General features: G+C 39.4%; 1 protein-coding gene across 8 annotated transcripts in view; it reads left to right on the top strand.

Annotated features, from left to right (window-relative positions):
• Window positions 1–9,127, top strand: part of LOC106645154 (serine/threonine-protein phosphatase 2B catalytic subunit 2) — a 69,521-nt gene extending 60,394 nt beyond the window's left edge. For 5 of the 8 annotated variants that reach the window (XM_089598199.1, XM_089598207.1, XM_089598205.1 and 2 more), the window contains 4 exons: window positions 5,890–5,974; window positions 6,462–6,559; window positions 6,644–6,889; window positions 6,974–9,127. In XM_089598199.1, coding sequence (XP_089454325.1) covers window positions 5,890–5,974; window positions 6,462–6,559; window positions 6,644–6,864 — 404 coding nt within the window. In that variant the 3' untranslated portion in view covers window positions 6,865–6,889; window positions 6,974–9,127. The remainder of the gene's footprint in view (window positions 1–5,889; window positions 5,975–6,461; window positions 6,560–6,643; window positions 6,890–6,973) is intronic. The other 3 variants (XM_089598204.1, XM_089598206.1, XM_089598203.1) reach the window with 2 other exon arrangements.
• Window positions 9,128–12,115: the final 2,988 nt, after the last annotated feature.

The raw sequence follows: 12,115 nt of genomic DNA, 5'->3' as shown, positions 1-12,115 counted from the left end.
TCGCGGCCCGCCACGGCGATTACGAGCTCCTCCACCTCCGGGGATTCATCGTGCTCTCCCCAGCAGGAAATGACGCTTCATTTGTCGCTTATTCGGTCCGATTATTCCCCTTTTCAAAGAGATATTTCATTTCAGCGCGCGTGTGTATAATATAATAAATTGTACTTACATCGAGCACGAGTCGTATGTACCAGCAAAAAAAAAAAGAGGCGCGACGTATCTATGTATACTTATATACTCTCGTGGCCGGCTTCTCTTGCGGTAATTCGAGCGGTTTCGCCTCCTCGCCATCGCATGCATGGCCATAGGCAGGGCGCGAAGAAGCGCGCTAAATCAAAAGTAATTTTCGCTGAGTGAGGATTTATTGATCCCACGCGTGTATGTCCATATACATGTATATACATATATACATACATACCCAGTTGCGAAGAAAGTCAAAGGCCGCGGAGTCGAAAGACGTTCCTTTATACTTCCAGCTGCGTCCGACCTCACACATGCCGTGCTTTCTCGTTTCGTTGGGGACAATAATTAAATGAGCCCGGGGAAAGTGAAAATTATTATCGCCCACCATGAGCTCGTCGGTTATTTTTCGTAATCGCCGTGAGTGTGCCGCCCCGTGTATTATACGTAGCTCAAAGTTACATGATTTTATACATAACATGATTACTTTCTTATGCGCAACATGTAATATATTATTATTATATCAGTGACGTTACTATTTTTTCACCATTGTTGATATTGACTTTATTTTTATACAACGTTTATTACAACTGAGCATATTGTTATTATAAATTATGTATTAGGTATATATACATGCATATAGTTTATATAAATTTTTACTACTACTATTTTGGCACAATTGCTTGAGAATGTGTTATTTACGCAGTGCACATGTTTTTTTCGTCTGTTCTATGTATTGTTTTATTTTGTGAAACTGCATCTACTTTTTCTACCGTTGTTGCTACAACTACTACTACCACCACCACCACCACTACTGCTACTACCATTGGACGCATCGCTGCTCTTCAAAATTATGTATATGTATATTTAAAAAAAAAAAACAACAACAACAACAACAACAACTTGAATGCATATGCCACTGCCACGCATATAATCTTCTACTACTATATCATCACTACAATTACTGCTGCTACTTCTTCCAACATGTCATTCTCGGCTGTGAAAAATCTGCGAATGGCAACTCTTTGATTCGTATATTTATGTGCCTTGAATGAACGAATGACGAAAAAAAAAAAAAAAAAAAAAAAAAAAAAAATGATGCGGTGGCCAACGTTGACGCTGCTCTCACATTGTTGGTACTTCTGTCCCTTTAATCACATGCGACCGTCAACCGATGCGCTTGCCCGTACATGCAATGCGACCCAATAATAACGGTGTCGCATTAACTACGCCACCAACGTACGAACGCACGCACCTCCGCCTACTTCTGCGTTTGATCGGCTGCCTCTCCCCACCGACCCACCGCGTACGGTGAGTTATACATATATAATATATATGCAATTATTATCAATGTCATGAATAACCAAACAAATCAACAATGATATCGATGTCTCGAGTAAAAATCATCATTACATGTGTATAAAAATGAGGGGAAAAAATACTAAAGGGTAGTTTTTCCACGAGTTTTTCATGTGTACATAATATCATATACATACATTATACATCATTTAGGTGCATGGGTCCGCCTCGGCGGTATAATATATGTTTCGGCGCTTCATCACAACACAATGTATATGTTACGTGTATATGTATGTATGAGTAAAAAAACATACACACACACACACACAGTCGCCCCTCTCCCGGTGGTTGTGGCTGCTTTTTCTTTGAACACCGCCCCTTATTAACAAAGATCAAAAGTGTCGCGGTTTGAATAAATCAGCCAAAGTAATTGCCAGAATCGCTCGCGCGCGTCCTCCTCGAATTGGAGCGAGGAGGCAAGTACCCTCGGCCGGAATAAAAGAAGGGTATATATAATGTGCTCGGTGCAAGCGGAACTTTAAATTATCGAGCTTAAAAAGGTCGAGAGAGCGCGACGGAAGCAGCAGTACAGCAGTGAGCTGTGCGCGATACCTAATACTTACTTACCCCGAGGAGAGACACACAAATCAGCGCTGCAATTACCAGATATGGCTCTGTATACCTATATACATCTACTGCAGCATCTACGGGTATTGGGGAATATCGCGCGCACGGGTTGTACAGTGTATTACATAAACACGCGTCACACGTACATTATTGTATATATATATTTACAAAGGGGTGGATGAAGGAAAAAAAAGAGACGCCGTCCCGATGCGAGTGGCGCCGACGACTCGAGCCGCGATATCTGAACTGCGGACTCGATCGGTGTACTTTCTTTTCTCTCCCTCTCTCTCTCTTTTTTCTGTATACGCTTCATTAATAATTAAAACAGATGCTCGTTTCGGGCTCGATTTAATTGCAAATGGTGGTGTGTGTTTATGGGTGCTGGGTACACCTTTTTTTTCTCGACTCACCAAAAAACAAAAAAATAACCTTTCACTCGAAATTTATTCTTATCGCGTGCCAAGTGTCGTCTCCTCTTTCCCACGATGAAAAATTGTGATGTAGCGCGGCTGCTCGCCGAGGTCGCGCCCCGGTCGGGCCGTCCGCGTGAAAAATATATGCGGTGGCTGAAAAATTAACGAGATCAAAAGTGAAACGTATCTGTAAATAAGTACATGTATCACTGTAGAAAACTGTTTTTTTTTTTTTTTTTTTTTTCTTGTTTTTTCTTTTCGCAACAAAAAAGATCCCCGTTGAAAAATTAATGTACAAGTGCACGATATACATGACCATATACTAATTTCATGTACGTTGTACATACTTAATATACATATATACACAATGAATAAGGTAGTTCGATACACTTCACATAATAATAACATAGCTGTATACTTAATTTGTATGAATATATGGATAATACGATGTACCTGTGTTATTACCTTTGGTGTTGTGTAACCGTATTTTCTCCTGTCCTCCGTTGTATGGTTACGGTGTCACAAACCAACCAAATGTCGTATGTTAGCTAAAGTTGCCACGTAGAAAATTGACCAATCAATATATATCAGGTATAGGTACTGTGTGCACGAAAAACCAAAGCGGCATATACATAACAATAGTCACCCTAACATTTTAAAACGTAGAACATATACACGTGTTTTGGGGGTGAAAGGCCAAAAAATCCGCATTGGTGGCACCTGTACAGGGGAGCGAAATCGTCATTTCGGTCGATCGGGGGAAAAGCTTTGCACACATCCTCACTCGCGACAATTAAAAGTTGGACGACGTGCACGCTGCTAAGGGGCGTCGAGGAATCAAAGAGTCGTACGGTGTAATTACACGTCGCCTCCTCCCCTTCCTCGTTACTTTTTTTTTTTTTTTTTATGTTAGCGCGAAGGCGCGCATACAAACGCGTTGGGAGAAAAATTAAGGTAGTAAAAGTCATATTAGGAAGAGGACTCGCGCGCGTCCGCGCCAGACCGTCTGTCTCCGCGATGCAGCCGTCGTTATCTCCGGACTCGCTCTCGCGCGCCCTTTAATTTTTCATTTCTCGCGCTTCCGTAACTTTAACTGCACTTTTTACACTTAAAAAGTTTCCTCCCCCGGCGAACCGAGTTTTTATTCCGCGGAGAAGGAATTCGCGGGGGTCATTTCGCGTGATTTTTCCCTCCCTCCGATCGATCCGCAACTGTGCAGTGTCACACTTTGTACTGTTTTTTTAATCAGCGGTACAAAAAACGCCTGAAATGAAAGTGATGATCGGTTATCGGCTCGACTCGATGATTTTACACGAACGAGTGACAATAATTGTTGCTTCGGACACCGACTCGCTTGCAGGGGCCTTGAATCGCCCATCAATTGTCCTTTTTACGTGTTCCGATGTTTTTAATATTGGTGTCGAGTATGTCACTGTGAGCTTTCAAGAAATTTTGCAGCGCACGTGCTTCGGTGGAAACGCTCTTGTAAATTTTGAATAACGCAGGGAAAAAAAAAAAAAAATTTATACGCTCCTCTACTACATGCGTTGCAGTTAACGCTGGCCAACATAAAACAATGAAATTGATGTAGCGCGCCGTTAAATAGCACAAAAAGGTTACCCGCGTACAGGAATAAAAGTCCAAGAAAAAATTCCGATTCCACGGTACGCGTTAACTTTTGCCAAGTAAACCGTATAATATAGGTACCAAGGCCAGCGAATGCGGCAGCTCCCGTCAAGACGGGCATGGCCTTCGAAAAGAACAAAGGACACCCAGAAAACAAAAAAAGAAAAAAAATGATTGATTGGAAATACAAATAATCGAGAGTCCGCCCCCCCCCCGCATGCGCACGACAACCGTTGCACGAGTAGAACATTAATCCAGTAGTGATTCAGCATGCGTGGCTACATTTTTTATTGATATTATTGCTTATTGTTAAAATACCATGTCATCCGCGTAATGGCTTGTGTTTTACACCAGAAGCTTTCGAGTCATCGGGGCTCTCTCTCGTACTTATATCGTCAGGACATGCGCGCGAGGGAGCCTCGACGAACGCATGTATGTATGTACCGGCTGCACTCAACATCATTATAGATTTACACTTACTTTAATTGCACATTGCAAATTATAGTTACGCTTACACCCGATGCACCAGCAAAAATAACATTTTTTTATTAAATGCCGCGTCGAGGCAGCGTGCGTCGTCATTCGCATTTATGTTATCTCTCACGTATACATCCGGGCGAAATCTGCGGCTTTTCCTCGTCACCGCGTGTGTATGCATGCTTATATACATAGAAAGTATATCCAAGACACCGAGATGGGCATTACTTTTGATTGCGGGTGCAAACGTCTCATTCCCCGTCGCGATGAAAACTAGCCGCGAAGACGACGTGCACCACACATAATGGCACAACGAGGCGGGACCTTAAGCGTCTCCCCTTAGCTGGTACATTACCGCGGGACACACGCTTTATTTATTATTACTTTTTTTTTTTTTCCTCGTACAGCACTGGCTGTCTCTCTCCCGCGGTGTACGTGCTTCGTCCCCCTTTGCCAGCCGTAAACGACGCTTTTTTTCCTTCTACACCTACGTGCCGGGGCTGCGAGATTATTACATTCAATTTTGCGTCAAACTCTCCTTCTGCCTCTCCGTTGCTTCGTCCATCCTCTCTTTGCCAAGGGAATATGGACGTAAGACGTGTCATGTATGCATGGGAGGGCATAAATATACCGCGCAGCCGAGTCGCATTATTCTTTGGACTCTTGTTTCATTGGAACGAGACGGAGAGAAGAGACGTTTTTTGCCGTTGCTTTGGCTGGCGTTTTTTTTTGCTTTTTCAAAATTGAGAGAGAGAGAGAGACGCGCCTCGGTACGAGCGAGCGTGGGAATCGCGCGAATTAGCTTTGCAGAGAATCAAGTGTATGCGCGTCGCGATGCGCTGCATGTAAAGTGTTTTTCTTTCTTTTTTGCCAAGGCGTACTTATGTGCGCGCGTTAAGATGCGGCGACGTCGCGTGTCATCGTCGGAGAGTCGAGCATACCATTTGCATTTATGAATCACAAATTTCTCGTCTCTCTTTGACTTTCAGTCGCGTAGGTATACTAACGGAAGCTCCTTTTTTTTCAAAGTTTTACGACTCGCTTCGTGTACGCACTTCAAATGTTATCATATGTACACACATATGCATGCGTATAAAACAACACACTCGCGCATCAAGAAAAAGTCATCATGTACATATTTATATACACACTGTTTTTGTTATTGTTATTGTAATACAGGGTATAGTCACGACAGTGTGTAGCAAGTTTGTACATATATATTATACCAACTGACGAGCGTGGGGGTGGGATTTTGTCGATTTTTCAGGTGCAGCAGCCAATTTACGCAAGGAAGTCATTCGAAACAAGATCCGGGCCATCGGAAAAATGGCACGCGTCTTCTCAGTCCTCAGGTAAAGTGAGAGATACGTATATTTACGACCTACGTGACGCGAAATGTTTGCACGACCCCGCGGTACCACGTAACACATTATACTGCAGTTTACCCCCCTCTTTTTTCTTTCCTCTTGTATTCCCTTACACTTTTTTTGTGTTCGGCCGGTCGCCCGGGGAAATCGAGTCCACCGGGACTTTCGGGAAGTTCTCAACTTTTCTCCCGGGAACGTGTGTATATATACGAGGAAAAAAACAGGAAGAATATAGTAAATAAATAAATGAAATTGCGCGACCCGGCGAGTCCGAATAAAGGAGGACTCGGGTGCTTTGATTTTTACTTCGCGACCAATGGGAATCAATAAATTAACCCTGACTCTCCCTTTTTTTTTGCGCTTGTATCCCTGATGCTCCAACAACAACCTTTCCTTTCCGCCCTCGTCCTTCCAAATTACACTCTCACGGTGCAAGTATAATACTTGATTTTCACGTGCTCCTCCGTTGCAGGGAAGAGAGCGAGAGCGTGCTACAGCTGAAGGGACTAACGCCGACCGGCGCCCTGCCGCTCGGCGCGCTGTCTGGCGGAAAGACGTCCTTGAAAAACGGTAACAACCCTTCCCCCACCCCTTTTTTTTTTACAACATCACTTGAATCTAAAACGATGGAAAAACAAAAAAAATGATCGACAGCGCTGCAAGGGTTCTCGCCAAATCACAAGATCACGTCGTTCGCCGAGGCAAAGGGCCTCGACGCGATAAACGAGAGGATGCCACCGCGAAAGGACGCGCCCCCGACGCCGGTTAACGAGGAGAAGCCCGCAGCGGTGAACAAGTCGCCGGCCCCGGTGCCACAACAGCAGCAGCCCACCGACAAGCGGGACAACTCCACGACGCAACAGCCCCACTCGTGAGCCTCGCACTCGACTCCGTAAAAAGGTATGTACACACGCAGCACGGTTGATTGTTTTTTTTTTTTTTTTTTTCCCCCATCCAACTTGTGTCTTTTTTTCACGGGCGCAGGTAACGATGGCGATACCCAAGTCCACAGCGGTTGCCAAAGCTACGAATAATACATACAAAAACATTTGCATATTATGTACATCTATATCTACAACCATCGCTCGTCTCTTCCCGGACACTATACTTTACATGAGAAAAAAAAAAACAGCATCACAAAGCATCAACAGCCAAGTATATACAGCAAACCAATCAGTCGAGCTCGTCGAGTCCACGTGCGAGCGTCAACGATGAAAGGAAATGGCACCCGCGCCGGATATATACTACATATTATGAAGAAAATAAAAAAAAAAAAAAAGTAAAGGGACTGTTGCAGCGAAACGGCGAGGGAGCCTGTATAAGTACACTTGATTCGCTCGACTCGGGAGCCCAACGGATATAATTTGCATGTGCGTTCACAGACACACCATATATATATATATACACGACACACACTCTTTCGGAACAAAAAAACTCGTGAGAAGCGATAGAAAACAAGAAACAAAGAAAAAAAAAAAACAAAAAAAAACAAAAAACATAAATTTAAGGAATACAAAAAAAAAACCTTCTCTCTTTCACGCGCATTATATTTACGAATGAATACACACCTACGAACTCTGCATGCCCGTTTAAATAATAATAAAAAATTAATAAATTTATCGATAAAAGTTTGAAAAACAATTACAACTAAATCGAATGAATAGATGACAGTCGAAAGCAACCAAAGTCAGGATGATGAACACTATATACTATACTGAAACAAACGAGTAATAATGAAGAGAAAAAAAAAATATATATATATATATATATTAATATGCATAATATATACATAACGACGTTCAAGCGAGAAAGCGAATCGAACGAGACATTCTCGAGTCTCGTCCTAGTGTACGTACGTGCGACGGGAGATTTCGTTTTTCTGTACATCTCATATACGCTCGTCCTTAGTACACTATTTCGCGTTACAAAGTAAATGAAAATGAGAAGGAAAAGAAAAAAGAAAAAAAAAAAAAAAAAAAAACCAATGAGTTACGAAGTTTCTCCCTGTGCACATACTTCGACAAGAAGCTAAAAGTATATGAGGATGGAGTTACTTGCCGAAAAAAAATTTTTCGGATCGAGTAATGAAAATCGTCATTACAATTATTATTATTATTATTATGATTACTATTATTAATTATAGCCGACCGATGAAGAGAGGAAGCGCTAAAGTCGCTTATCGTGTTTTCTCCCTTGTCGAGTTTGAGCGCACCTCTCAATGATGTCTGTGTATGTTTGCGCGTACGCGAGTCTGTGTGTGTGTGTGTATGCACACTATATATATATAAATATACATGAAATTGTTAAGTAATATGTGCAGTCTGTGCGAGCCAGTACCGTGACACTGTGTTGTTCTTTTTAAATTTTTAAGGTAATAAAGGAGTTTCGACTGTTTCGGTACCTGTAACAACTTCATATATATATATATACTTATTTCGCGCCTTTTACTGTCGTTACCAATCGACCCTGTAAAAACTAACGTGTTGTTTTCCGTTACAAGATTGTTATGGCTTGTTTTTCTTTTTTTTCCTTCAACGCATCGACTTTTACAAATGTTCGTATTTACCTTCATTTTAAGTATACCATTTTTATAAATGTATATTCTTCAAAAAGTCAACAAGGCTTTGTTAAATAAAGCCGGCTGATTCTTGTGATACGGACATTTGAATGAAAATGAATCTTCGCTCGTTTATCAAAAGCGATCGATGACTACCCGCTGTCACGATCGAACAACAACATATTGTAACTCTACCTTTTATTATTATACTTTTATCTCTTGAATAAAGAAAAATCATACCCACTGGAAAAAAAAAAAAAAAAAACATTTTCAAGATTCGTCTTTCCTATATATACAATAGCGAATAACTTATTTTTCTGAGCCTTTCGTAAAATTAAAATGAAAAAAAAATCGCTATATATACATAAGCTAGTCCACATCAAATAAGACGCATACTATGTTTGAAATCGATATAAAAACGAAACGAAACAAAGCTACTAAAGCCCTCGAGACCACACGCTTACTACCGATGTTACTGTAAAAATATGCAAAAATAAGTAATAAAAGAATCTCACGATATAAGGACTGAAAAGGAGATAATGATACCGTCGTAAAGCTAAAAAAAAAAAAAAAATGAGAAAGTGACAAAAATTAACAAAAAAAAAAAAAATAATAATAATGAAACAAAATATAATAATAATGATGATGATACAAGTGAGCGATCGAGCGAGTGAGCAAGTGCGTGTTGGTACGTGCGTTAGCTAATTACGTATAGTGGTTAATCCAGATGCCCCAGGAGACCCATAACGACGATGACTATGACGCTGACTACGTGTGACGACATAAAAGTTGATTTACGTTAGCGAGAGCAGCTGGTCTGCTATATACGCAGCGTTGAAACGGGGAGGATGAGCCACTTCTTCCGATAGTAGACTTTTGAAACCCTAGGGATTTTTAAAAGAAAATATTGCGGTGATAATGATTATAATGAAAATCATGATGATGTTGATGGTGGTTGGGTGTTAATTTTTGTGCGTTATGATTGTGTAAAACGACGATTGAGCGCAAACAAGGGTAAACTGAGGATAGAAAGCTAAAAAAATATAATAAACTGTTAGGTGCGTCTATGATGATTCGTTCATGAGGGGGATAATAAGAAATCACAGAAGTGGCAAGTCAGTGAAAATGCGACTGTGTGGATACATCCAACAGTTTGGCAAGTCGAGTTGACAAAGTATTGGTGTTATACTTGATGCAAAATTGCGATTGATTGTGCTGATGCTAGCTGGCTGATGATTAAAATCAGAATAACAATGATGATGATGATGATGATGATTATTGAAATGATAAAAGTATATAAAATTAAGTGAGTTAATTAATAAGTGATGGGAGAGGATGAATGATTTGCGTCGAAACTAAAGTTCTAGTATGTAAGTCAAACTAAGTTACACTGCAGTTGTCGAAGAGTTTCGTTTTAAAAATAAAATACAAGTAAATCAACCTTACATTTTTCGAATACATCGCGCGGAAGATATGTGTGCCATCGTTAGCATTCACGTAACGTCAACGCTCTCTCTCTCTCTTTTTGCTTTTTTTTCTTTATTTCTCATTATAAGAGAAAACTATACCTTCCTCTAACTCTCTGGCTCTTTTTTTCTTCTCCCTCTCTCTCTCTCTCTCTCTCTATTTCTTTCGATCCTTTTTTTTAAATGATGAAAAAAAAAAAAAAAAAAAAAAAAAAAAAAAAAAGAAAGAAAAATAAAGGGAAAAGAACAGTTTAAACGTTGTACAGCTTTGTAATTATTATAGCTGTTAGTATTAATAGCATTTTATTATTCGATCAAGTTGAACCGTTGAACGAGTGAAGGGAAATTTCAGTAAAATAGTTGATAAACCTTAAACTAGTATCTATACACATCTAAATGATAAAATGGAAATTCGTCCATCGCTTATAAAAATGCTTAGAAAAGAATCGTTATAGGTAAGATTTTACTTTTTCGACTGCGTATATACATTCATCGAGAGTTCGGCGATGCACACGTTTGTATACATCTTACGTCACTTAATCACTCATCGCACAGACTAGTCGTTGAGGGGGATTTTTAGAGATAAATAAGAAAGAAAGAAAAATGCAAAGAAAATAAATAGACACGTATAAGCGACGTTCCCCCTTCGCAGATACTTGTGGACGAGGAGCGTATATTATTAAGATATTCATATATGTGTAGCTGCACGGTCTCTCTGACTCTCTCGTGAAAAGTAAAAAGAATAAAAAAAAAAAACAATTTTTTTTAAATGCGTACTAATAAGGAAAATCTTTCTCGTGGCTACCATTGAAAAAGTACATACCTGCACAACATGACTTGTCGCACTGGCACATAAGTACACGTGTATTCATATATTTATCCATAGAGTAACAACGCGAGGAGGACAAACGTATTAAAAAGGTACATACGAAGAGATTGACGGGACTTATTGCAAACCGCTCGCTCATATATGCGTATACAAGTATATTTGCAATTTCTTTCTCGATCGAGTGTAGAACTTTCGTGTACGTGACTATATGAATACGCAATAGTAGATATATACAATGATGGAAAAAAGGTGAAAATATGTTATAACGCGAAAAGCCATTCGTGGGTGGAAAAAAAAATTTTTCAAACAGATGATTTTTCACCCCATGCATCACCGGATCTTTTTTTCTTCTCATTCGTATAATTTAACGATTTTTCAAAGTGCACCAGAACTCTGTATCAAGATTTCGCGTACCGACTTTTTTACTTCTTAATTAAAACGCACGCGTGTGTAAACGTCTTTTTTGGGTTTCTTCGATTTTTTAATCTCGTATTTTTCATAACAATATCTTCCTACATTGCCTTATTAATATGACTGTATATTGACTGTTAATACTGCAATCGAACTTGTGAAAATTCTGTAAAAATAACTTTCACGAGCTCGTTGATTTCCGACAGGTAGACGTTTAATGGAATTTAAAGTGAAGCTGATTTTTTGTATACTCGCTATACTTTATGTGTTGAATTACACTTTATGTAATGAAGTTTAACGGAATCTCCTGTAATATTATGTATTTCTGTTATTGATGTCAAAGGGTTGGAAATTATCGGATGATATTTTTCAAACTACTGCAGCGGAGATATCGTGATGTTTACCTTTTTGATTTTCGAGTAGAACTGAAAGCCGTAATTTTTCATGATTCGATGTAATTTAGTGTAACATTTTTCGCAATTTAACAAAATAAGTTGTCTTCTCCAATTTTTTCATATTGATAAAAGGTATAAGGCAAAGTTGATGTTACGTTTTTAAAAGTTTTATTCCTATTTAACATATAAGATGTTTGTTAAGTTGAAACTTGAAAAATAAAGAAGAAAAAAAATTGAATGCCAAGGTTTTTATCTGTGAATTTTAATGAATTGATAATATATTGTTGATCGTAAATTGTAAAAAGTTATGAAACATTACAGATACTGTGTACTTTAACTTTTTGGGGTTCCATAGTGTGACGTGGTTAATTTGTGATTATAATCAGTGTACGTTTACGTAACTTGTAAGTACGTGGAACTTTAGTGATTTTTCTACTACAAGTAATATATTCTCTGGATTTTTTTTAT

Source organism: Copidosoma floridanum, unplaced genomic scaffold (assembly GCF_036245765.1).
Source record: "Copidosoma floridanum isolate Cflo_tuat_1 unplaced genomic scaffold, Cflo_Japanese_pri ptg000006l, whole genome shotgun sequence".
Classification (NCBI taxonomy): Eukaryota; Metazoa; Arthropoda; class Insecta; order Hymenoptera; family Encyrtidae; genus Copidosoma; species Copidosoma floridanum.
The sequence above is the reverse complement of the archived record's forward strand: the minus strand, read 5'-3'. Positions and strand labels throughout refer to the sequence as shown.